At 43.9% G+C, this 24,367-nt stretch overlaps 1 protein-coding gene across 1 annotated transcript in view; it reads left to right on the top strand.

The window, feature by feature from the left end:
- LOC144686311 (high affinity cGMP-specific 3',5'-cyclic phosphodiesterase 9A) overlaps positions 1 to 24,367 on the top strand; it is a 60,300-nt gene that overhangs the window by 21,239 nt on the left and 14,694 nt on the right. The window contains exons 3-7 of the mRNA XM_078551393.1: positions 3,786 to 3,963; positions 11,964 to 12,086; positions 14,916 to 15,008; positions 16,670 to 16,737; positions 18,668 to 18,770. Coding sequence (XP_078407519.1) covers positions 3,786 to 3,963; positions 11,964 to 12,086; positions 14,916 to 15,008; positions 16,670 to 16,737; positions 18,668 to 18,770 — 565 coding nt within the window. The remainder of the gene's footprint in view (positions 1 to 3,785; positions 3,964 to 11,963; positions 12,087 to 14,915; positions 15,009 to 16,669; positions 16,738 to 18,667; positions 18,771 to 24,367) is intronic.

Genomic DNA, 24,367 nt, shown 5'->3' with positions numbered 1-24,367 from the left:
GTCATCCAGCAGCCATCCATCCAGTCGGGCTGGAGCACTGATTAGCCTCAGCACCTCGGAGTGTCTCAGGGTATAAGCATCATGGGGGCTGACAGGGTACCTTGCACAGACTTTCAGAATCTCTGTCCTGTGTTCACACACTGCCTGGATGTTCGTCGAGCGGAATCCCTTCCTGTTGAAAAGGCTGCTCTTGGTGGCCACATGTGTGCAGTCGATTGCACCCTGGATGCGGTGGAACCCAGCAATGGCTGAAAACCCTCTGGCTAGCTCAGCCTGGCTGGCCTCGCCCGTGCAGAAGTGAATAAATGTCATTATCCACCTGAACAGAGCATCTGTCACCAGCTTGACACAACTGTGGACAGTTGATTGGGACACTCCATAAAGATCCCCCACTGACCCCCTGGAAGTAGCCGGAGGCACAGAAATTGAGGGCCACTGTGACCTTCAGAGCCACTGGCATGGGGTTTCCAGCCACACAGTTGGAGATGGTCTCAGGCCCAATCATATGACAAATGGAGGCCACAGTCTCCTTGGAGAGGCAGAGCCATCTTCGGCATTGCACCTCAGACGTATTGAGGTAGCTGCATCCCGGCCTGTAAACCCTGGCAGCAGGATAGTGGAGTCTTCTGCGGCTCCTTCCGCCTTGGACTACCTACTGGCCCTGCACCCCTTGTGCCTGCCCCTCTCCTCCTACAGGTCGCTCCCCTGGAAGCTGCATTGAGATGCCTGGCCTCCTCTCCCTTCTGCCCCTCTCTTCCTCTTCAGAGGACGTGCCCCCAGTGGAGACCATAATCCCCATTACCTGGGTAAGGGAAGGCTATCTGATACCTAGAAGGGTCCACACAGTCAACATCCTCCAGGGGCCTTGGAGACACCAATGAATCCTGAAATGAAGCCTAAACATGCTAAGAATGAAGCTCAGAACAAAGATGAAGCTGTCAAGTTCAAATGAGCAACCAGCAGCAAACTATCTTCACTACTCACAATGGCCATGCTGCTGACCCTCTTTATTTCGCTCTTTATGAGGTTTTGCCTGTTTTGGGCTGCCTGTTTTGCCCGTGCGACGAATGCGAAATCGCACGGGCAACGTAAAATTGGGATCAGTTAGGCTTTTAATGGCCTTAAGCGACTTTTTAATAGATGGCGGGTGGGGCTCTGACACCCGTGCGTGCCCGCCAACCTGAAGATTGTGTGCGTGTGGGATGACGTTGGGACGCTCGCCTGATGTCTTCTCGCGCTATTTTACGCCTGATCGGGTCGGGCGTGCACCCGCCCACGAGGCCTAAAATTCTGCTCTATGTTTTAAATGGATGGGGAACAATTTATAAAATTGGTGGAAAACATATTTTTGTCCTTATGCCTATTAAAGACCATGGTGATGCATAATTAATTTCTACTGAGAATTCAAATGCATAAATCAGCTAGGTTGGCTGTTTATTCTCATGGCTTTGTTTAATATTTATCTATAATACAGTTAATTATGCCTGTTTTTTTAAAGTCATCAAATTGGATGAAAGCAGTTATGTCTTATTATCATTCATATGACTGCTCCCAAGCAATGGCCGCAATTAACATGTATTCTGAAAAGAAAATAAATTCTAGGTAGCACCAGCTTTCGACAGTGAACTATTGCTATTGCAAAGTGATCAAAGACTCATGTGGGAGTCCTTTTCTTCATATTTATAAGGCCTGCACACAGGGAGCATAGATAAATCAGATGAAGCTGGGAGCAACCCTATTTGGAGAGCTCTCAGCCAGCAGGGGCCTATTTGAAGTGTATAACAATAAAAGCTCGAGGTCACAATAATGTCCGACAATGCCAATAATTGCTAATAAATTTTCAAAGCGAATCCTAATGTTGAAGTGCATTTGGGGATTTTGTTTCAAGCTTTGTTCAGTTTTGCTTACCCCACCCCTTCCATTGTGCTCCATGCAAACCAGTGAATTTCATTTTTCTCCTGCAGAATGAGGGCAGAGAAGTGAGCAGTGATATTATTGGCAGCACAGCAATACCTGTCACTACATTGTGATCCAAAGACAAATTTTAATAAGGAGCTTGAATGAAATGTGTTCCTCCCCTTATCATCCACTTCCAATGTCTCAGTTCCCATCACAATCTTTCTTGTTAAAAACAAAAAGCTAAAAGCTACTGCGGATGCTGGAAATCCAAAACAAAAACAGAATTACCTGGAAAAACTCAGCAAGTCTGGCAGCATCGGTGGAGAAGAAATCAGTTAACGTTTCGAGCCTTCATGGCCCTTCGGCAGAACTGCAGCATAGTTTCAACAAGGGAGAAATATAAATTGGTTTAAGGTGGGTGGGGGGGGCGGGAGAGACACATTGAGGGTGTGGTGTGAGCAGATAATCAAAAGATGTCACAGACAAAAGGGTCAAAGAGGTGTTGAAGGTAGTGGTCTTTGTCTGAGAAAAGTGCTAATTAAGAATGGAAAACAGGATATTCAAAGTACAGCTCTAGTGGGGGTGGGGTGGAAAGACTAAAGGTTTTAGTTTTAGATTTAAAAATAATGGAAATAGGTGGGGAAAGAAGAATCTATATAAATTATTGAAAAAAAAGTGGGTGGAGGGGGAAAAAAAACGGGGTGGGGATGGGGGGAGGGGGAGTTTAAGATCTAAAGTTGTTGAATTCAATATTCAGCCCAGAAGGCTGTAAAGTGCCTAGTCGGAAGATGAGGTGCTGTTCCTCCAGTTTGCGTTGGGCTTCACTGGAACAATGCAGCAAGCCAAGGACAGACATGTTGGCAAGAGAACAGGGTGGAGTGTTACTGTCGCTTGCCATTTTAACACTCCACCCTGTTCTCTTGCCAACATGTCTGTCCTTGGCTTGCTGCATTGTTCCAGTGAAGCCCAACGCAAACTGGAGGAACAGCACCTCATCTTCCAACTAGGCACTTTACAGCCCTCTGGGCTGAATATTGAATTCAACAACTTTAGATCTTAAACTCCCCCTCCCCCCATCCCCACCCTGTTTTTTTTCCCCCTCCACCCGCTTTTTTTTCAATAATTTATATAGATTCTTCTTTCCCCACCTATTTCCATTATTTTTAAATCTAAAACTAAAACCTTTAGTCTTTCCACCCCACCCCCACTAGAGCTGTACTTTGAATATCCTGTTTTCCATTCTTAATTAGCACTTTTCTCAGACAAAGACCACCACCTTCAATACCTCTTTGACCCTTTTGTCTGTGACATCTTTTGATTATCTGCTCACACCACACCCTCAATGTGTCTCTTCCACCCCCCCCACCCACCTTAAACCAATTTATATTTCTCCCTTGTTGAAACTATGCTGCAGTTCTGCCGAAGGGCCATGAAGGCTCGAAACGTTAACTGATTTCTTCTCCGCCGATGCTGCCAGACAATCTTTCTTGTGTTCCTTTATTAAATATCAAGGAATCGCTGCTTGTTTGAGGTTCAGTGGACCCTTTGGGCACATCTTAATCCACAGAGCATCAATTTAAATGTTTAGAGAGGAGAGAAGAGAGGAGAGCTTCTCCCTTTCCCATTTTCTAAACATTTACATTTTTCGTTGTTGGGAGAGAACTCTGCCCACATGTGGGTGCCTCCAGACCTGTGAACTATCTCCTCCTGGGTCTGGCTGTCACAGTTCTAGCCAGGCAATATAAATCTGGTTCCGGCAGGCTGGAGCCTGACCTTGAGGTCTCCAAGTTTCAGACTGGTAGCAGAGTGCATATGCACCCTAAGTGTTTCTTTTTATTGGTACTGGTGATGATTTGATGATAACTTCATTATTCCTTTTATACCAGGCAATGGGAAGACGCGGAAATCATGGTGCTTCTTCAACTGATGTACATAGACCTGAATTTTATGAGCAAATTCAACATTGAAATGGAGGTCCTGCAACAGTTCCTCTTTGAGGTGTATCGCCATTATAACAACATTCCCTTCCATAACTTCAAGCATTGCTTCTGTGTCACTCAGATGGTAAGATAATGAATGACAGGCGCAGAGGGCACAAAGTTAACCAAGTTTGCCAGTGGGAAAATGACAAGATTGAGTGTAATATTGGTTTTACATCCACTCCCTATTGAAGTCAATGAACAATATTTGATGGGTTGTAAAATCAGTGTCCTACTGATTTCATGGGTTTCCCACCAGGCTAGTCAAGTTAAAATTGCCTCCCAAGTCTCAAGGATAAGTTGAGATTGTTTGACAAGAAGAGATGGCCTTTTATCCCCCTATTCATTTTTACTACATTTCTGTTTTTCTTCTAGAATATAATTGCAATTTCTTTCCTCCCTCCCCAACCCCAGCATCCTGTGGAATTGTCTTCTCATCTCCTGAAGATGCTGACTCATAATAGGGGTATAGTTCAACAGGCAGCAGTAGGCCTTTGACATCTTACCCAAGAATCCAATTTTGCATCAGTGAGGCTAAAGAATCAGTGCCAGCAAGCTATCCAAATATGGAGGCATTCACAACCAAGCCTGATCCAGATCTAATCTTATGTTCAGACCCTTTAGGCTGTTTGGCAGGGTTCACCCAGGCAGATTTATGGTCCCTCTAGTCCAGGAGTAGTGAAGCTAATTGTAAGCTGTTGACCTTGGTTCAGATGAGATAGCACACTAAAGTTTGGAGATCAAGCCTGGGGCCTTTCAGCTCTATATTGCTCAATTCCACAATACCGAATGACCTTGAGTTTCTGCATGATTTTCAGTCAATCTCTGTAAACTGAATGGAATTGAATGAAATAGCACAAAATATTGTGGAATTTTAAACATGAGTTGTGGCCATAACTACTTTAAGCTTAAGCATCCATGGCCTTTAATACTGTTTAGCAGTCTGTTCGCCCAAAGCTGACCCACCCACAAAACTGGCCATGTGCCTCCCAGGTCAGAAGCCGAGATTACACCAGTTTAGATGTGGCTGTCATACTGCTTCTTGAAGCTCGGGCTAACAGTCATTTGTGGTCACATGAATCTAGCATTGACAACCTGTACCTGCAGTGACCAGCAGTCAATTACAGAGTGACCCAGTTGTGTTTCCCCTGCTACTTCTGCAAAACCACATGGTGGTGTGGTGGTAATGTCAGTGGACTAGTAATCCAGAGACCCAGGCTAATGATCTGCAACATGGGTTCAAATCCCACCATGGCAGCTTGTGGAATTTGAATTCAGTTAATAAATCTATAAATGACTGCTACTTCTGCAAATAGAGGGATGGTAGCATAGTGGTAATGTTATTGGACTCTTAATTGCTAATTTTCAGCTGACATCAGTTTAAATCTCACCATGGCAACTGGGGGAATTTAAATTCAATTAATAAACAATAATATTCTAGTAAACGGTGATCATGAAACTACTGATTTTTTTGTAAAAACCCATTTGGTTCAGTAATGCCTTTCAGGGGAAAAAAAATTGCCATTCTTACCCGGTCTGGTCTGCATGTGACTCAAGATCCACAGCAGCGTGGTTGACTCTTAATTATCCTCTGAAATGGTGTAGTAGCTCCTCAGCTGTATGAAACTGCTACAGAAAAAATAAACAGGGTGGATGTACATGCACCACATGGACTGCAGGTGTTCAAGAAGGCAGCTCACCACCACCTTCTCAAGGGCAACTAGGGATGGACAATAAACGCTGGCCTTGCCAGTGATACACCCCAAGAAGGAATTGAAAATTACTCTAAATGAATCTAAATTCAGTTTAAATCAGTCAATTCCAGCAGAGTAGGACACACTTGTGTGGCTTCAATTAACTGTTGGTCACAGATCTTGTATACCAAGGGTAGATCAAATTAAGCCATTTAAAAAATATGACCAAGAGGATTGAATCAATCAGGTAATGATGACTCATTGCCGAACAATTCTAACCCTCTTTGTGATGCTGGACACTGCCTTGTCCTAGTCACAGATCAAGTATGGTCAATTATACAACTCAATTGCGCTGACTTATGGAAGGCTTTATGTTTAGGCTAATGAGATTGTATGGAAACTGGAGCGTAACTTCAACCTGGTAAGAACGACGCAGTGTCCTGTGCATTTTTGGCACATTTGGCCGACTGCACCCCTATCAGAAGCTCCATGTCAATGTGGTCACACACTGAGCCATCAAGAGATGTCCCAACAACTATAATTCTTTTAAAAATCCCCAGCCTGACTTAAATATGACATAAAATATATACTGACTGCACCAGCTCCCATTGGTCAACTGTGGATTATCACCTGATAAATACACTGAGGTCCCAATAACCGATCCTGTCTTGGAGGCCGTCTTCAGATTAATATCAGGGCCAATGACTCCACTAAATTTAAACTGAGCGATTAGATTGGGTTAAAAGCAAATGCCGCATTAATTAAGAGCATCATTAAAAGAGATGAGATAAAACTTGCCACTGAATGATGAACCTGGTAGGAAATTACATTTTAAAAATTAATAATACATGAGGCTATCAAATATCTTCTAATTAACAACACTGACTAATTTCAAGAGCATTAAGAAAAAAGACCAGTGCAGGTCAGATTCAACAGTTCATTTTTTAAGTATAAGATTTTTGTACGAAAGGCATTAATTTGTATTTAAGAGTGTATTAATCCTTAGTAATAAATAATAGTCCAAGAACTTCCTGTAAGCAACTACAAATTATTTCTCAAGGTTCTCCTGCAACCTTGCTGATAGTTGTGTCAGTAAAGCCATGAAGACCATGGAAGTCTCAGCTTTTGTCTTCATTTTGCACTGGATAACTCATCTGGAGTGTTGTTCAGGGTGCTACAGTTGTATGCCGCTGTGTTAGGTAGGCAAAATCAGCTAGGGTTCTGTCTTCTGGTTGCTATGCAATGAACACTGCTGGAGCTGCATGTGTGTGTGGATGTTGCATTAGAACAGGATCAGCTCATCTTTAATGCCACCAGTTGAGTTGTAGAATCAGAGAATAATAGAATATCACAGCACAGAAGGAGGACATTTGGTCCATTGAGTCTGTGCTTTACCTTTCGAAGAATTTTGAAGATTTAGTCCCATTCCTCGCTCTTTCCCCAAAACCCTGCACCTTTATCTTTCAAGTATTTATCCAATTGCATTTTGAAGGCTACTCTTGAATCCGTATGTGCCACTCTTTCAGACAATTATTTCAAATCCTAATCACTCATTGCCTGAAAAAGTTTTTCTTTATCTCGCATTCATAATTCTTATGCCAGCCCCTCAGCATGCTGATTATGGGGGATTCAGAGATGGTAATGCCATTGAATGTCAAGTGGAGATGGATAGGGTGCAGATGGTTGCAGATGGTCGTTGTGTGCCATTTGCGTAGCGCAAATATTATTTGCCACTTATGTTGTTCAGGTCTAGCTGCATATTGGCATGGACAGTTTCAGTATCTGAGGAGTTGCGAATGGTGCTGAACATTGTGCAATCATCCAAGAACATCCCTACTTCTGACCTTATTATGGAAGGAAAGTCATCGGTGAAGCAAGTGAAGATGGCTGGACCTAAGACACTATCCTGAGGAACTCCTGCAACAATGTCCTGGGACTGAGGTGACTGAGCTCCAACAACCACAATCATCTTCCTTTGTGCTAGGTATGGCTCCAACCAGTGGAGAATTTCCCCCCCAATTCCCATTGACTTCAGTTTTGCCAAGGCTCCTCGATGACTCACTCTGTCAAATGCTGACTTGATGCAGTCACTCTCATCTCCCCTCATGAGTTCAGCTCTTTTGTCCATGTTTGGACCAAGGCTGTAATGAGTTAAGTGGCCCTGGTGGAACCTAATTAAACATAAGTGAGCAGGTTATTGCTGTGTGAGTGCTGCTTGATAGCACTGTTGATGACAGATTCCATCACTTTACTGATGATCAAGAGGAGGCTGATGGGGCGGTAATTGACTGGATTGGATTTGTCCTGCTTTTTTTGGGTAGGACATACCTGGGCAATTTTCCACATTGTTGGGTAGATGCCAGTGTTGTAGCTGTACTGGAACAGCTTGGCTAAGGATATGGCTAGTTCTGGAGCACCAAATGCTTCATGATTTTAAACACCTCTATCAAATCTCCTAAGCTTTCCTGCTCTAAGGAAAGCAAACCCAGCTGCTCCAATCTATTCACATAACATGATTGCATTGGAGAGGGTGCAAAGGAGATTCACCAGGATGTTACCTGGGCTGGAGGGTTTCAGCTATTAAGGGAGATTGGATAGGCTAGGATTGTTTTCCTTAGAGCAGAGAAGGCTGAGGGGGGACCTGATTGAGGTGTACAAAATTATGAGGGGCATAGATAGGAAGAAGCTTTTCCCCTTAGCAGAGGGATCAATAACCAGGGGGCTTAGATTTAAGGTAAGGGGCAGGAGGTTTAAAGGGGATTTGAGGAAAGATTTTTTCACCCAGAGGATGGTTGGAATCTGGAACACACTGCCTGAGGGGTGGTAGAGGCAGGAACCCTCACAACATTTAAGTAGTATTGAGATGAGCACTTGAAACGCCATAGCATACAGGGCTATGGGCCAAGTGCTGGAAAATGGGATTAGAATAGGTAAGTGCTTGATGGCCGGCACAGACACGATCATATAACTTCCAATCTCTGTGGCATCGTAACCGGGGCCTTCCCCAAAGATGTGCCAGGTCTCCCCCACCCCACCCCCAAATCCGTGAAGGTACCAACGGAAAGATTGCACGGTGATTGCCCAGGAAGTTCAAACTTCCGTTGGGCGATTGTCCTGCACTGGGAATCATCCAAAACTCCGATTTAAATCACAAATTTCGGATGGTTCTGACTGTCTTACAACAACGGTTACCCAGAAAAAGTTAGCAGAATTAAAACCACTTCTAACTCCTGGGTAAGAATTGCACTGACAACTACCCTGACCCCCCAGCACTGGACACTCCTTACCCTCTGACCTACCACAGGACCCCGTCGACTAACCTCCAGCCCCTAGAATACCCACACCTAGGCCAAAATTTTCTATTTGGCGGGTGGGCGGAGCAGGTGTTGACGTGGGCCACGCTGCCATTTTGCGCAGGTGGGCCAATTAAGGCCCGCCCAGCACATTTTCAACTCCTGTGGAGAGTGGGAGTCTGAAGTTTGCTGCGGGCGTGTACAGACCGCTGGGTCCATTGGCGACCCGGCAGTCTGTTTAAAAAGAGGCCTGGCAGCCTCCTTTAGGCTGTTCGCCATGGCCAGCTACAGGTGGCACCGCAGGGGGTCTGCACAGCAGGCCAATGTAGAGGGAAGGCCAGAGGAGGAGGGCAGGCTGCCCTTTTCTGATGACTGCCTTGCTGCCCTTGTGATGGACACTGAATGTGTCCAAGGCGGCTGTTGGCAGCTGCCCCTCCAGCTTAGCGAGCCCCCACCCACCATCCTTAAATTGTCGACAATTCTGCCCTCTGGCAAATAATTGGCTGCTCTTGGCGAAAATCACATTGAGTCACTGTTATCCCCAGTGTGAGTTTCTGACCTGCATTTGAACCTGTTGGCGGAGTTCAGAAGTGTATAAGGGAAATTCTGCTGCCTATCATGACAGCTGCCATCAAAGGAAGGTGGACCTGGCAAGTGGGGTATTTGTAACGTGCTTGATGCACTTGTCCACTGCAGACTGGAAGGAGTAGAAGATTTTCCATAGAACCCTGGAATGAGCCTGAGGCAAAGGGCAGAATCGCCCCAGATTTGCACTAAGTGGGGTAGCGGGTGGGAAAAAAGCCATTTTACCCGCCAGCCTCAATGGCGAGTTTTCGCACCATATCGTTCCATTCCCGCCTTGTTAATTATACAGCCACAGGAACGTGCTGTCTCTCTGGCAGGCAGCCTCCGATTTGCCCGCCACACCGCTACCTTGCCGCTTCCTCATGCAGGGCGCCATATTTAAACTGCAGCTGTGCGCACACTGCTCAATGCTTGCAGCCCAGGACTGCTCTGGTGAGGACGTGGCCCCAAAAGCCAGGGAAAATGCAGACCCCCCCTAAACCCCTTCCCCAGAACTGCCCATGCCTTGCAGCCTCTTCCTTTGCATCAGGTAACTTCTCTCCCCCTTTCCCAAGCGAGCCCTACCCCTGCGGCCTTTGAAAAGCCACCCCACTTTACGGTTGGTCTGGTAGGCAGAGACCTGCCCGAGAGCCTCCCTAAAAGTGATGTGGTGCTGAGACAGGTCTGAGTAAGCTGCCTGGAGAAGACAGCGGTTGGGATTTTCCGGCCCCATCATGGTGGGAACCGCCGCGGGAGATTCGACGGCCCAGTCAAAAGTCCATTGACTTTGGGAAGGACCAGCCAATCCTGTGGCGGGCAGGGCCGGAAAATCCCGCCCAGCATCTTGAGGCACTGTTCTTCAGACGGACGCAAGAAGGTGGTTCTTGACCTGTACACCTTGTGTGCTGGGTATGGCCTCCTATGGGCAGTTCTGCCAACCAGTGTCTCACCTGTTGTCTGCTGATCAGTCTGCCTGTTGCTCCTCCTGGTTCTTACTGCCACAGTTGTTGCTGTTGATGCTCTTCTTCCTCCATCCAAAACAAAGCAGCAAGAAAGACAACTCATCAAAACTCTGAATGCTTTTCATGGTAAGTAAGCATAAAAAATCAGAAACAACCAATCTCCAAGCACAAATATCCCTCCGTAATCCAAAAGCACAGAAACACATACATCCCTATGGTCTGAGTGTCCCTCTGAAACAAACAGTCCAGCCACCCAGTGGGTTCAGTACTGAGCAGGATTCCTGCTTTTTGGAATTAGTGTTACATTGGAATTAAAATGACACTAGAGAACTCCAAATGTATGTGTTTATGAGGTGCCCACCTGCTTCTAAAACATGTGAACGTTTAATAATAAAACTTTCACACGTTGTGGCATTAATGACTGGCATCTCTCTCTCTCCCCTTATACTTGTAATAATTAATTGGTATTGTTGTGGTTGTCAGATGCTTACCAGGTTTGTTCAAGGCAGACTTATCTAAACAGTCTGTACTCTCTCTTGAAAAAAGAATTCTGATATTACAGAATTTTGCAAGGTGATATTTGCCACACAATCAGCACATGTTTACAGCACAGTTGCAAGAAATTAAAACTTTTTTTATTCTTTCATGGGATGTGGCCGTTGTTGGCAAGGCCATTATTTGTTGTCCATCCTTTATTGCTCTTGCAAAGGTGGTGGTGGGCCACTTTCCTAAAACACTGCAGTCCATCTGGTATAGGTTCATCCACTACTGTTAGGAAAAGAGTTCCAGGGTTTTGACACGGTGACAGTGAAAGAATGGCAATATAGTTCCAAGTCAGGACGGTGTATGGCTTGGAGGGGAATTTGTATGCGTTGGTGTTCCCATGCATCTGCTGCCCTTGTCTCCAGGTCGGGGAGGTCATGGGTTTGGAAGGTTCTTTCGAAGGAGGCTTGGCGAGTTGCTGTCGTGCATCTTGTATATGGTACACATCGTACACTGGTGGTGGTAGGATGGGGTGCTAATCCAGCAGGCTGCTTTTTCCTGGATGTTGCCGAGCTTCTGAGTGCTGTTGGAGCTGCACACATCCAGGCAAATGGAAAGTATTCCACCACACTCCTGACTTGTGTCTTGTAGATGGTGGACAGGCTTTGGGGAGTCAGGAGCTGAGTTACTCGCAGCACAATTTTCAACCTGCTCTTGTAACCATAGTATTTATATGGCTAGTCCAGTTCAGTTTCTGGTGAATGGTGACCCTCAGGATGTTGATAGTGGGGGATTCAGTGATGGTAATGCTGTTGAATGACAAGGAGTGATGGCTAGATTTTCTTTTGTTGGAGATGGTCATTGTCTGACACTGGTGTGATGTGAATGTCACTTGCTACTTATCAGCCCAAGCTTGGATATTGTCCAGGTCTTGCTGGATATGGAAATGGACTGCCTCCAAGGCTGCATCCTTTGCTACTTCCAGTTAAGTGCAGCCTTACTTTTAACAGAAGGGGGAATACACATAAGGATGGTTAAACACTTTTCACAAGATTTCATTTACTGTGCATCTTATTTTGTTTTGTACAGATGTATGGGTTGATCTGGTTAACAGACCTTCAAAACAAAATGGACGATATTGATATCCTAACCATGCTCACCTCAGCAATATGCCACGATCTGGACCATCCAGGCTATAACAATGCATATCAGGTAACAATATCCATTGGACAAGTGTTGACATAACACTAATTTACATTCAGATCTGTTTATTTATGCTACTTATATGAGCAGTTACTGTTTGTCTAATTATGTTAATAGTAATAATGGGAGAAGGCAGAAGCTGCCATTAAAACATTTGTTCTCCTTTATTGTTTCCATATCACGGACTGTTTTCCTTTTTGCAAGCACGCTCACACATTTCATCCTCACAGTATGCCAAAATAAGTGACTAACTTCTTATTGAGGAAGCTAGATCCCACCAAAATAGTTAAATTGGAGTGATAACTAATGTAAAAGTACAGCCTTAATCTAATATATTACCTGTGTTTGCAGAGCTCTGTTTGTATTCTGTAGCCTTTGCTGCCGTACCCATGCTTAGTTAGAATCTGGCCTAATGCCCCATGCTATATTGTTGACAATTGGACAATGAGACCCAGGCAGGTAAATAAACTCTGTTTTCTAGTCTTTTCATATTTTTCCAGGCACCATCTTCGCACAGGAGGATCAATTATTCCTGGAAGATCAGAAGATTCCTGCTCTCCTAACCTCTATGATAACATTTCTCATTTCATATGGCCTGGCAGAGATTCGATTGACCTCTAGTCCAAGGGCTTCAAAACCTATGCTGCTTGATGGGCTGAGGGACTTCTGAACTGTACAGAACTCTCACCTGCACTAGAATTTAGCTTTTCATGTTATTCAGAGAAGGGCTCACCAGGTATACATAACCTCTGGTAGACTGAGGAGATTGTAAACAGGAGGTGCAGACACAGATTGGGAGAAAGGCACATCTTCACAGCAAGAGGAGAAAAGTCATCAGATGTGGCACTTTGATCTATTCATTTACATGGTCTAGTGACTGTCTCATAACGGTATATATTAAGGTTACTGGTGCTCTAAAAATGCTAACCATTTGAGTCCACAGAGTGAGTCTAATATCTCTTATGTTCATTAGATATCTGAATCTCTGACAGGCTGAAGAGGAAGGTACATCTACCTTGCTGGCAGTATAGGTGAATAGATTTCTCAGTTGTAGATTTGAGTTGCTTGCAGACCCGAGACGGTATGCCGCTCCTAATGCACTCAAATGACAAGTATAATGCATCCCAAAAGTGGTTTTGATTACTGCCAATGCTGATGTGGTCTGCAATTGGGTGCCAAGACCCAAATTGTCCTTGAAGCAAAGTGGAATAAATCTGCCTCCTTCATTCAACTACACAAGCAGGCAAAAATACTGCACAGCAAGATTGTAGTACTGGTGTGCATGCACACTAGTCTTTAAGAGAAATATTCCCTAATCGTTAATTTTTTTTAAATGACCTTTAAATTTGGATAATCCAAATTTTAGATCAATGTACTCTAAATCTTCAATCTAAATTGATCCAAATGCTCATCTCAATGGTCAAGTCCTTTGTTACAGCAGAATTGTAAAACGTGGTTGATAATATCTGAGCAATTGAGACACAGCACTTATGAATACATTTAAGCCTAGTGTACTGAACCTGCTTGCTATAGAACTGGAGCTGTATGATTTTAAAAGTTTGTCATCTATTAATTATTGCACCAAGACTTTATAACTTATTGGTGTTACTTGTTACTTGTCAAGATATTGTTGCAAAATAATAAGGACATATAATTCACAAGATAGTGAAACTTAGTTTATACACATGCAGAAAACTTTATAATTAAAAACATGTGTAATGACTGGTGGGAGGGTGAGCTGTGAGGAGGATGCAGAGTGCTTCAGTGTGATTTGGACAAGCTGAGTGAGTGGGCAAATGCATGGCAGATGCAGTATAATGTGGATTAATGTGAGGTTATCCATTTTGGTAGCAAAAACAGAAAGGCAGATTATTATCTGAATGGCTATAAATTAAGAGAGGGGAATGTGCAACGAGACCTGGGTGTCCTTGTACACCAGTCGCTGAAGGTAAGCATGCAGGTGCAGCAGGCGGTAAAGAAGGCAAATGGTATGTTGGCTTTCATGGCCAGAGGATTCGAGTACAGGAACAGGGATGTCTTGCTGCAATTGTACAGGGCCTTGGTGAGACCACACCTGGAATATTATGTGCAGTTTTGGTCTCCTTATCTGAGGAAGGATGTACTTGCTATAGATGGAGTGCAGTGAAGGTTTACCCAACTGATTCCTGGGATAGCGGGACTGACATATGAGGAGAGATTGAGTCAATTAGGATTAAATTCGCTGGAGTTCAGAAGAATGAGGGAGGATCTCATATAAACCTATAAAATTCTAACAGGACTAGACAGGGTAGAGCAGGAAGGATGTTCCCGATGGTGGGGGAGCCCAGAACCAGGGGTCACAGTCTGAGGATATTGGGTAGACCATTTAGGACTGAGATGAGGAGAAATTTCTTCACCCAGAGAGTGGTGAGCCTGTGGAATTTGGTACCACAGAAAGTAGTGGAGGCCAAAACATTGTATGCTTTCAAGAAGGAGTTAGATACAGCTCTTGGGGCGAAAGGGATCAAAGGGTATGGGGAGAAAGCGGGAGCAGGGTATTGAGTTGGATGATCAGGAATGATCATAACGAATGGCGGAGCAGGCTCGAATGGCCGAATGGCCTACTCCTGCTCCTAGTTTCTATGTTTCTATGACTGATCTATATCAAAATCTTAGTGCCTCCAAGTATCACTGTTATTTTTGAAATTTCTAAGTTAGAGATCTGAAGTTGGCACTGTGAGGTTGCAATTGCGATTAATGTGCCCTACTGATCAAATTGCACTCTCTCTTTCAACCAGGTATTATTGGTCTAATAAATTTTGTGAGATATCAAGCATCTGCTTGTTTACTTTTCTTCAGATCAATGCTCGCACAGAACTGGCATTGAGGTACAATGACATCTCTCCACTAGAGAACCATCATTGTTCTGTGGCCTTTAAGATCTTGGAAAAGGTAATTTGACAATAAACGCTGAGAAAGTCATTGGTTAGAATCAGCTAATTTACATTTATTAAGCACATTAAGCGAAATGTAATACTTATTTTAGGACATTGTTTTTCCCCTTGCAGATGGGTTCCTCTAAGTTTAAAGAAGAATTTCAAATAGGTAATTAGGGTCATAGGTTGGTTGTAGATATCCTTGAGCAGATGCCAAAGATCTGCAGATAGTCTGTTGAGCCAAAGCCTGTAGGAGTAATGGTACTTGATTACTGACAATTCGGTATTTCAATTCCTTAAAATTTGGCTAATGTCATAATGACAGGTGCAGTCAGTATAGTTTCAGCTGCTCTCCCACCATGGTTTCTTTCACTAAGTTGCACTTCAACTATGAAATACAGTACCTGGTAAGCATCCAACAAAACCCCGTCGTTACATTTGCCTCCACTTGCCACTCATCACAGGTCCCTGTAGCTTGCATCTATATGCCTTGTGGTTCCCTGAGCTCCAGTGAAAGTTGGTGTCATCATTTTAATTCCACATAGCTGGGCATCATCTTAAAAGTAGCACTCGGCCATTTGGAAGGAGATAAGGAAACACTTTTTCCCCGCAAAGAGTAATGGAAATCCAGAATTCAGTCACACAAAAGGGTGTGGGTTCTGGACCAATTACAATTTTCAAGACAGATAAATAGATGTTTATGAGGTAAGGGTCAGCGGAGTTGAAGTATGGGTCAGCCATTGTCTAACTGAACTGCAGAACAAGCTTGAGGCTCTGAATAGCCTTCTGTTCCAATGTTTGATTCTGTTCTGCTGAGTTCTGTAAATGCTAGAGTTACGGTTCACTTTCTAGTGGCAATATTTGACTATTCTACAGATGTTAAAAAAACAAAATTACTGTTATGAGCTTGTAACAATTATCCTTTCAAAAGCTTTTCCTAATAATACATGGCATTAAATGTTTAATAAATAATATTTTTTTAAAAAATAGCACAGTAACATTATGCCTTTCCTTCCAATATCCCCATCAGACATGGATCATCCCTTGCACCCATTCAAACTGGCTTTTGAAAGTATTAATTTAAATCTTTTTGCTTGCATGAAATTATGGTTTGAGATGTACATAGTATGTAGTGGGCATGCAAAATTGGGCACAAAGCATGGCAAAAGCCAACTAATCCAATTTTTGGCTTCCCCTGCAGGTCACCAAAAACTTTACACCATTAGGTATCTATTTCTAAATATACTTCCTACAATTTTTTTTTTTTTCCAGAAAAATATTTATGTAAAAGGTATCTGTGGTGATGCATGTATAATTAGATGCACCAGTTAATAGCTGTTGAATAGGTCAAATTCGGTTTTAATATATAAAATTATGGCACTATCCAGGATTTGTATTAGCCTTTTGGGGATTGTATTGCTTGCTTCTGTTCCTTTCGAGAATCATATTCTACGATTTCATATATTTTAATTCATATTTGGGGATCATATTTCGTGATCTATCTATTTTTACTTGCATTTTGAGAAACTTAGCCTGTGATTCCATCCATTTTTCATGAAGACTATAAATCAGTGGCTTCGCCTATAATTGTTTCACAGTGCCAGTGCTGAGATTCTCATTGGTTACAATTGATAATTTGCCCTTAGTATAATGTTGTTTTATTCCTGATACCCACAGTCTGAAAACAACATATTCCGAAATTTGACAACTGAACAGTTTAAACGGATTCGGGAAGGAATGATAAAGTGAGTACCACCATTCGCCCTGGGCGATGACTTTCTAATACTTCATGTGAATTATTCAGAACTTAATCATTGAGTGGCTCTAGCGTTTTTTTTGCTGATATCAAGGATTGTCATCTAGCACAGCAACATGAGGAATGTGAAGAATGTTATTTTAAAATCAAGGAGCAAGAAGCTTCACAATCACCAAGCGCAAATATGTCCTTTGCAAGGCAATTGAGCTCTGCACAGGAAATGGCAGATTGACATTTCACTTCTGGTCCGAATGTAGGTGAACACAACTGAAATGCATGTTTCTAATAAAAGCTCCCTTGGCAGACACTAGTTGCATTCCAGTGCATGTTGGTAGTGTGCTATCTAAGAATGTATATGCAAAGTTATGGATTGCAGAAACATTTGTTACACCAATTAGTTATTTTATGCTTGGGAGAAAATGGTAAAGGGTTAATAAGCCCTGTGAACCGTAAAGAGCACAAGAGTGTAATATGGACTGTTGCTCAGTTCAGGGTTATTCAATGAGGGGAAATATTGACGCCAGAGTGTTACTGAAATGAGCGTCAATTAAGTTTGTTGTGCTGAATCCCTGTAAAATTGGCTGTGTTTATGCAGCAGGTATTTTTGACAGAATATTAATGTGCAGGACTTGTAAAAGATGCACATTGGGTGATGGTGAATTAAAGAAGAGTAATTAAACTACAGGGAACTGATGACATTATAATAATTTATGATGTGGTATAATAGGGATTGATTTTGGTCTTTTTCTCCTGGGCGTTAAACATCAGCTGGGCTTAATATTGAAAGGAACATCTGGGAGGGATCGAACACCCCTAACAGATCAAACTGAATGTTCCACTCCTTAATTTCAAACATCTTCTCCATGCATACTAGTTTGCATGGTGGTATTTAAAGGCCCACAGCAACAGGGAATACTGAAGGAAAGCATTGACAGAAAAAGAAAAAAATCCCAAAAAAGAGGCTCGCTTGGACAACGCAGGGCCAGGATTCCCATTGTACCCCATTCTGCAGGGCAAGGAAAATTCCTCAGCCTCTGGGCAGGTGCTGCAGCCTCGTTTTACTCACTGAAACTGCTTGTTGGGAAATTTGGAATGCTGAAAATTAAGTGTGTGCGGCCATGTGCCCGATTCCTCTGTCCCCAAACCCCCTGCCATGCCCTACAGGCTCCACGCTGTGTGCCGATCCTCAATACATCTCCATCTCATCATTCTATTACATTTTACAATTGCTCCATCACTTCAGCTGAACACTGATGACATTATTATTTCCAGGTCCTTTCAAAGTCTGTCATTCAGCTGCATGCTTTTGTTCCCCATTTTTCATCCTAGTCCTTAACTTTGTTAGTTGGAATTTGATTGGTGGTGTGTCGGCCCAATTGCAGACTAATCTAGACATTTTGCTTCATTCTCTCTCTGCTGTTTATTGTGCTGTCAACAAATTTGGTTTTCTAATAACTTCAGAGTGAATACTGATTGATAGCAGTGATCAGTAACCTTTCCTGAGTAGCAGAGATTACAGAGATGCTGCAAAGCTCAATGTAAGGCCGCACAAAAGCAGCTAAAATGCTTCCAATTTAGATAAGAAACATTACTGCTTAAAAAGGGGGGAATCTGTCTGACAAACCTCCTAGGGCTTTAGTGCAAAAGCAGTCCAAGCAAATGGTTAGTAACTCCTGTCAGTCTCTATAGAAGTATTTAAACGAGAAACCAACTTTTAGCACAATGGGTAATTTGCTGTGTACGTGGGTTGACAGTGGAGAAACATTGCCTGCTCCCATCACACATCAGAAATCCACAAGCAGCTCATCTGATGTTGCTGGCGGACAAGGTTCCTTGCTGCCTTCAGAAAACTGGCACCAATGGACATTGATGAGGAGGCTGCAGGTCCTTGAACTGACGTCAGTTTTATCTTTCTTTAGGTGTGTCCTTGCCACAGATATGGCTCGTCACAATGAGATCCTGAATCAGTTCAGATCCACTGTGTCCGTTTTTGATTTTAGCAACAAAAACCACAAAGATCTGGTGAGTACCAAGTTTTTCAGCTACACTCTAAAGATTGCTGCTTGTTCCTGTGCAGAACCTCAATGAAAGAGACAACTGGGGGGGGCGGATAATCTGATGGCATTTTCATCTTTATTATAAGGAGTTGCAGTCTGCTCCCTTTGCATAATGTAATGTGGACAATTGGAAACTGGAACATTAGTTGGCTGTATAGCGTGTGTGTGTGTGTGTGTGTGTAAATGTTATTAAGGTTTCCCAGTTTATTTAAATTCAGAAGCCTTTCCATGATGGAAAGTTAATCAGAATGATGGAGCAAAAAAAAAAGTGATGCCGGATTGATAAATATTTAGTGACACAAAATTCTCCATTGCATCCAGGCCTTCATAGATATGAGAGCCTATAAATTTTAGTTCAGAAAGAGACCGTTTGCCCTTTTGTTTTACTGAATTTAGGATCCTTTCAGGAAGCTAATTTCACACAATACAATTTTCCGACTTTCAGATCAAAATGTTACGAGCCACCTGTCCCTGAAAATATTTAAGCTAAACGGTTATTTCACAATACAGCTGGAGCACGCACACTCCAGCCACACATTTCATACCTGGGGCAGAATATTGCTGTTGGCATGCGGGGGTGGGCCCGACACGTAAAATGACGCGCGATGACGTCGGGCTTGTGTCCCAACGTCGTCGCGTATCATTTCGATATTTCGTTTGGCGGGCACACGCTGGAGGTGGCTGCGCGCCTGCCGAACTGTCAACGGCCTATTAAGGCCAATAAAAAAGTAATTTAACTTATTAACAACGCTGCCCGTCCACCCTTAAGGTTGGTGGGCAGGTGAAGAGCCCAAGCGGCCTTCGCGTTTTTCAGGAAACCTCATCCACGGGCGGGATGAGGTTTCCTGAAGGTTTAATAAAATAATTAAATAAATTTAGCAAACTTCACAAACATGTCCCAGCTCATGTGACACTCTCACATGAGGGGACAGGTTTAAATAATTTTTTACTTTAAGTAGATAATAGAACTATTTAAAAAATAATCTCCCTGAGGCAGCTCCTTGCCTCAGGGAGATTGCTGTGCTCTTTCACACACATGCGTGAAAGAGTGCAGGCCCTGACTCTCCCTCCTCCCCCCACCCGCACAGGTCGCTACCGGTCACGTAAGGGTGGGCCTTAATTGGCCTGCCCGCGTAAAATGCCAGCGCGCAGCCAATCACGGGTGGCGATCGGCTCTGCCCCCGCCCGCTCCCGAACAGCCCGCCCCTTGGAATAGACACCAAAGGGGAGGCCTGAATAAAACATGTCATCTCTGTCCTGTGTCCCCTCTGTATCAGCCTAGAGCCTGTGTCTTGTGCCCTCATGCCCCCATATCCAGTACCAGTCTCCCCACTCTGGATTCTTGGCTCTTCACTGGTGTCTAATGCCCTAAAATCCAGCGCTGAAAGTTCTACCACATGTGGTATTATTCATATGAGCTGTGCTCATGTTACCCAGCAAGGTCAGCCACACACTGGACCTGAGCAGCACTCACATTAGGCTGTATCTTCAGTCCCCACTTGAGGTAAAACAGTCTACACTCCGATCATGCCTTGCATGATAAACTTTCTACTAATTGTCCTACTTTACAACAGTGACTACGCTTCAAAAATAATTCATTGGCTGTAAAGTGCTTTGGGGCATCATGAGCTCATGAAAGGCACTATATAAATGCAAGGTTGTTTTCCCTATCTTTCCCCCTTCAGGCACCTGGGGCTGAATTTTCTTGCCCCGAGGAAATGGGGGTGGAGGTGCAGGTTGGGCAGGGGGCCAGGGAAAATGGCTGGGTGGAGGACAGAGAGAGGCTGCAAAGAGATATAGACAACTAAAGTGAGTGGGCAACAACATGGCTGGTGGAATATAATGTGGGGAAGTGTGAGGTTATTCACTTTGGTCGTAAGAATGAAAAGCAGAATATTGTGAAACTGCTAAATGTTGATGTTCAAAGAGACTTGGGTGTGCTAATACAAGGAACAGAGAAAATTAGTGTGCAGGCACAGCAGGCAATTAGGAGGGAAAATGGCATGTTGGCCTTTATTCCAAGGGGATTGGAGTACAGAAATAAAGAGGTTTAGCTATAATTGTGCAGGGCTTTGGTAAGGCCGTGCCTCGAATACTGTGTGCAGTTTTGGTCTCCATATTCAAGGAAGGATATAGTCACAATGAAGGTGGTACAGCGAAGGTTCACTAAATTGGTTCCTGGAATGAAAGGCTTGCCCTATGATGAAAGGCTGAATAAATTGGGTCTATATTCTCTGGAGTTTAGAAGAATGAGATGTGACCTCATTGAAACATATAAGATTCTGAAGGGGATTGACAGGGTAGATTGAGAGGTTGTTTCCTCTGGCTAAAAAAACCTAGAACATGGGGGCACAGTCTCAGGATAAGGGGGAGATCACTGAGATGAGGAGAAATGTCTTCACTCAAAGGGTTGTGAACCTTTGGAACCCTCTACCTCAAATGTTTGTGGATATGCCATCATTGAATATAGTTAAGGCTGAGATATACTGATTTTTGATCTCTCAGCGAATCAGGGGATATGTGGAGGAGAAGGTAGGAAAGTGGAGTTGATCAGTCATGATCGTATTGAATGGTGAAGCAGGCTGGAGGGGCCACCCAGTCTACGTCTGCTCCTATTTCTGATGTTTTTATGTTCCTTTTTCCTCACCTTGCTTATCCTCTACCACTGTGTGATGCATCTGAAGGAGAGGAGGATAGGAAAAGAATGAGTGAGCATGACGTCTTGAGATGAAAAAGAGAGATAAGGGTGAGGAAGCATTTGGCTGTCTGCTCCTTCACAACGATGCCATGGCTATTGGTTTGTTTTGCAACCTGCACTGTCCCACCGATCTCACCATCTCCTAGAGCAAGAGTGGAATGCCTCCCCAGTAACATTATGGCCTGTTTCTCATAGGATGATGTGGGGCAGCTCTACGTTGTCGTAGGTCCTTTGTTTCCCTGCCTTTCAGGGCTGAGTGAATGAGCTTCAAATGAGCATTTGAAGGTGTTTCCCAGTAATCATGAGATAGATAATGTAATAAATGTGTTGGTAGCCATGCTGTTGAAGTGGAGGAAGGAATTCACTCCAATAATTCATATCAGGGGATTTTACAACACATTTTGTTAGATACAGAGCTAATGAACACCTGAAGCACAGCGCAATCTGAAGGTTGACTTGTGCAGCTTTGATTTCAGTGGGTGAACAATGTGTTGGTGTCGAAGATGAAGAATGGACAGTGACTGCTCTGCCATGTTAACTGGCCTCAGCTGGCACTGGTGAAGCTGTTAAGGTGAGAGAGCTAGCACGCCGTGCCACTATCACTTCCTTCTCCATGGCTCTTTCAGATTTCCTCCGTGGATACTCAGCAGCCATTCTCTCCCTCTCTCTATTTCATCCAACAGTTTCTAAAGGTTTGCCTGATTAAAATTTTGTACTCTTCTTCACATCCTTCCCTGTACCCTTCTTTGCATGCCTTTTTCTGCAACCTTCACTTTAAAATCTCACATGAGCCCTCTATTACAGCTATGTGTACCAATCAACCGAGGTTTGCAAACTCGTCACTACTTAACTGCACAACCCCTGTCCTTTTGTTGAAATTTTCAGCCATTCCTGTCTATTTAAATACTGCACTGGAAATTTCCAAGTACCCTTTCCCCTCTCCTTACCCGATTCCATGTAAGTTACATTCACCCGATGCCAGTGGGTATGCAAATAACCTGACCTTCATTTTATATGGTGGAGTTAGCACTCAATCTGGTTGGAAGACCCATTCTAGCCAAGCACCAGCAGACAAATGATCCATGGAGCCAATTAAGCGAATTGGCATAAATTTAAATTGCTACGTCTTGGAACAGTTCATGAATGCTTTGAGGGGCATAAAGCTTCTAAATTCTGATCTAGCTTGCTCCTCTCATGCATCAGAGTCTAAGATAGTTTTAAATAGTTTCTTGTTAACATCAGTTGTCATGATGTTGTCATGGGCAATGTTGGCAAGGCTGCATTTATTGCTCAAGCCCAGTTGCCTCGAGTCAATACTGGCCTTCGATCTACCTTATCCATGTTTCCCATCATGTTAAAGACCTGGATCATGTCCCTCTCTATTTGCTTTGCTCTGAAGTAAATCTGTTACAAAGATTTGGAGTGATCCTGGTGCTCCGTATATATCAATGCCCGTTTGAAAATAGGGCACTCAGGTATTCATGTATTATTCTAAATATAACTTCACAAATGAGCTGCACAACGTCACAATAATATGCTTTAGTTCCGATTGAGCTTGTGTTCACGAAGTATCCTAAAAATTGATTAGCTGTCTTGATAAAACCCCTACAATTGCACTATCTTTAATTTACCAATTTTAAACCCGTCTGCCATTCCCTAAATAGCTGATTAATTTTTACTTATTTATGTGTGGCAAATAGGAAGAGACAAAGGGAGTAGTGTGGACTGGGCAATTGTATATAACGGGCAATATTGATTCAGCCACTCGTTCTGCATTCCTTCTGAGTTTCATTTCCATTGGCTTTAACATACAACGTACAGCTGAATTGATATCACCAGCTGAATTGAAGTCACCCATTTTAAGCTATCGGTCAAAGTCAAAATTATGCCTAAGCCCTGTGTGTGTGTGTGGAAGTGGGGAAGCTGAAGGCCGGAATTTTCCAGCCCCGTTGGCATCGGGCGTCATGGCGGGAGGGGGGGGGTGGGGGGTGGGGGGGGATGTCAATGTGGCGAGAAGGACAAAAATTGGTTTTACGCTGTTGTGAAACCTGCCTGTGATCGACCACTCCACCTGTCCGTGGTGGGCCGTGTTTCCCGCCACCACATGTCGGGAATCTAATTTCAATACTTTAGCATCTCGTTATAAGCCCTGCTCACTGGAATCGCCCCCCGAGTCAAATTTACAGCTCACATCAGCGGGACTTCAGAATAGTGTGCTTGATGACCGCCTTTAAAAGGAGTGCACCTGGCGACCTGAATTTCAAGGTGAACTCGGAGGTGAGTGCGCACAACCTTGCACAGCACTCGCGAGCATCACCCGTGGGACATAAAGGAAGAGGCGCTGTGCATTCATTGGGGGGGGTCATAAGCAAGTCGCTTTTTCCTGGCTGGCTTTCAGTGCAGTGCTGGGGCAAGGATGGGGGGTTTCGGTGGGGGGGGCAAGGCAGCACAGACTGAAGGAAGTACACAAGCACATGCCAGGGGTGGGGTGGCAGGGGACGGGTGTTGGGGGGAGGGGGCAGTGAGGGAAGCAGCCACGCACTTGGAGAAGTTTGCTCAAAGTGAGCATTCTTCTGCAGCTGAGACCGTTCAGCAGCAGCTCCATCGACACGCTGGCAGTCAGGCCTCGGAAGCTTTTCCGCCCACTCAAGCAAACCAAAAGCATGAAAGTGCCACCAAACGCTCCTGAAGTTTTCACCCCTCGGGTGCAGACTGCAAGTTAATGTGCGTTTTAGCAGGCAGCAAAACAATTGGCCGACTGGACAAGTTGTACAATCCCCTTGCGAGAGGTGGCCATGGCGCAGTCACTGGAGGTCCCTCACAGGTGCTCACAGTTTCTTGCAATGTTTTTATTCAGGTTTGGA

This window comes from Cetorhinus maximus, chromosome 11, assembly GCF_964194155.1.
Source record: "Cetorhinus maximus chromosome 11, sCetMax3.hap1.1, whole genome shotgun sequence".
Taxonomy (NCBI): Eukaryota; Metazoa; Chordata; class Chondrichthyes; order Lamniformes; family Cetorhinidae; genus Cetorhinus; species Cetorhinus maximus.
This window is presented reverse-complemented; position numbering and strand designations above follow the sequence as displayed.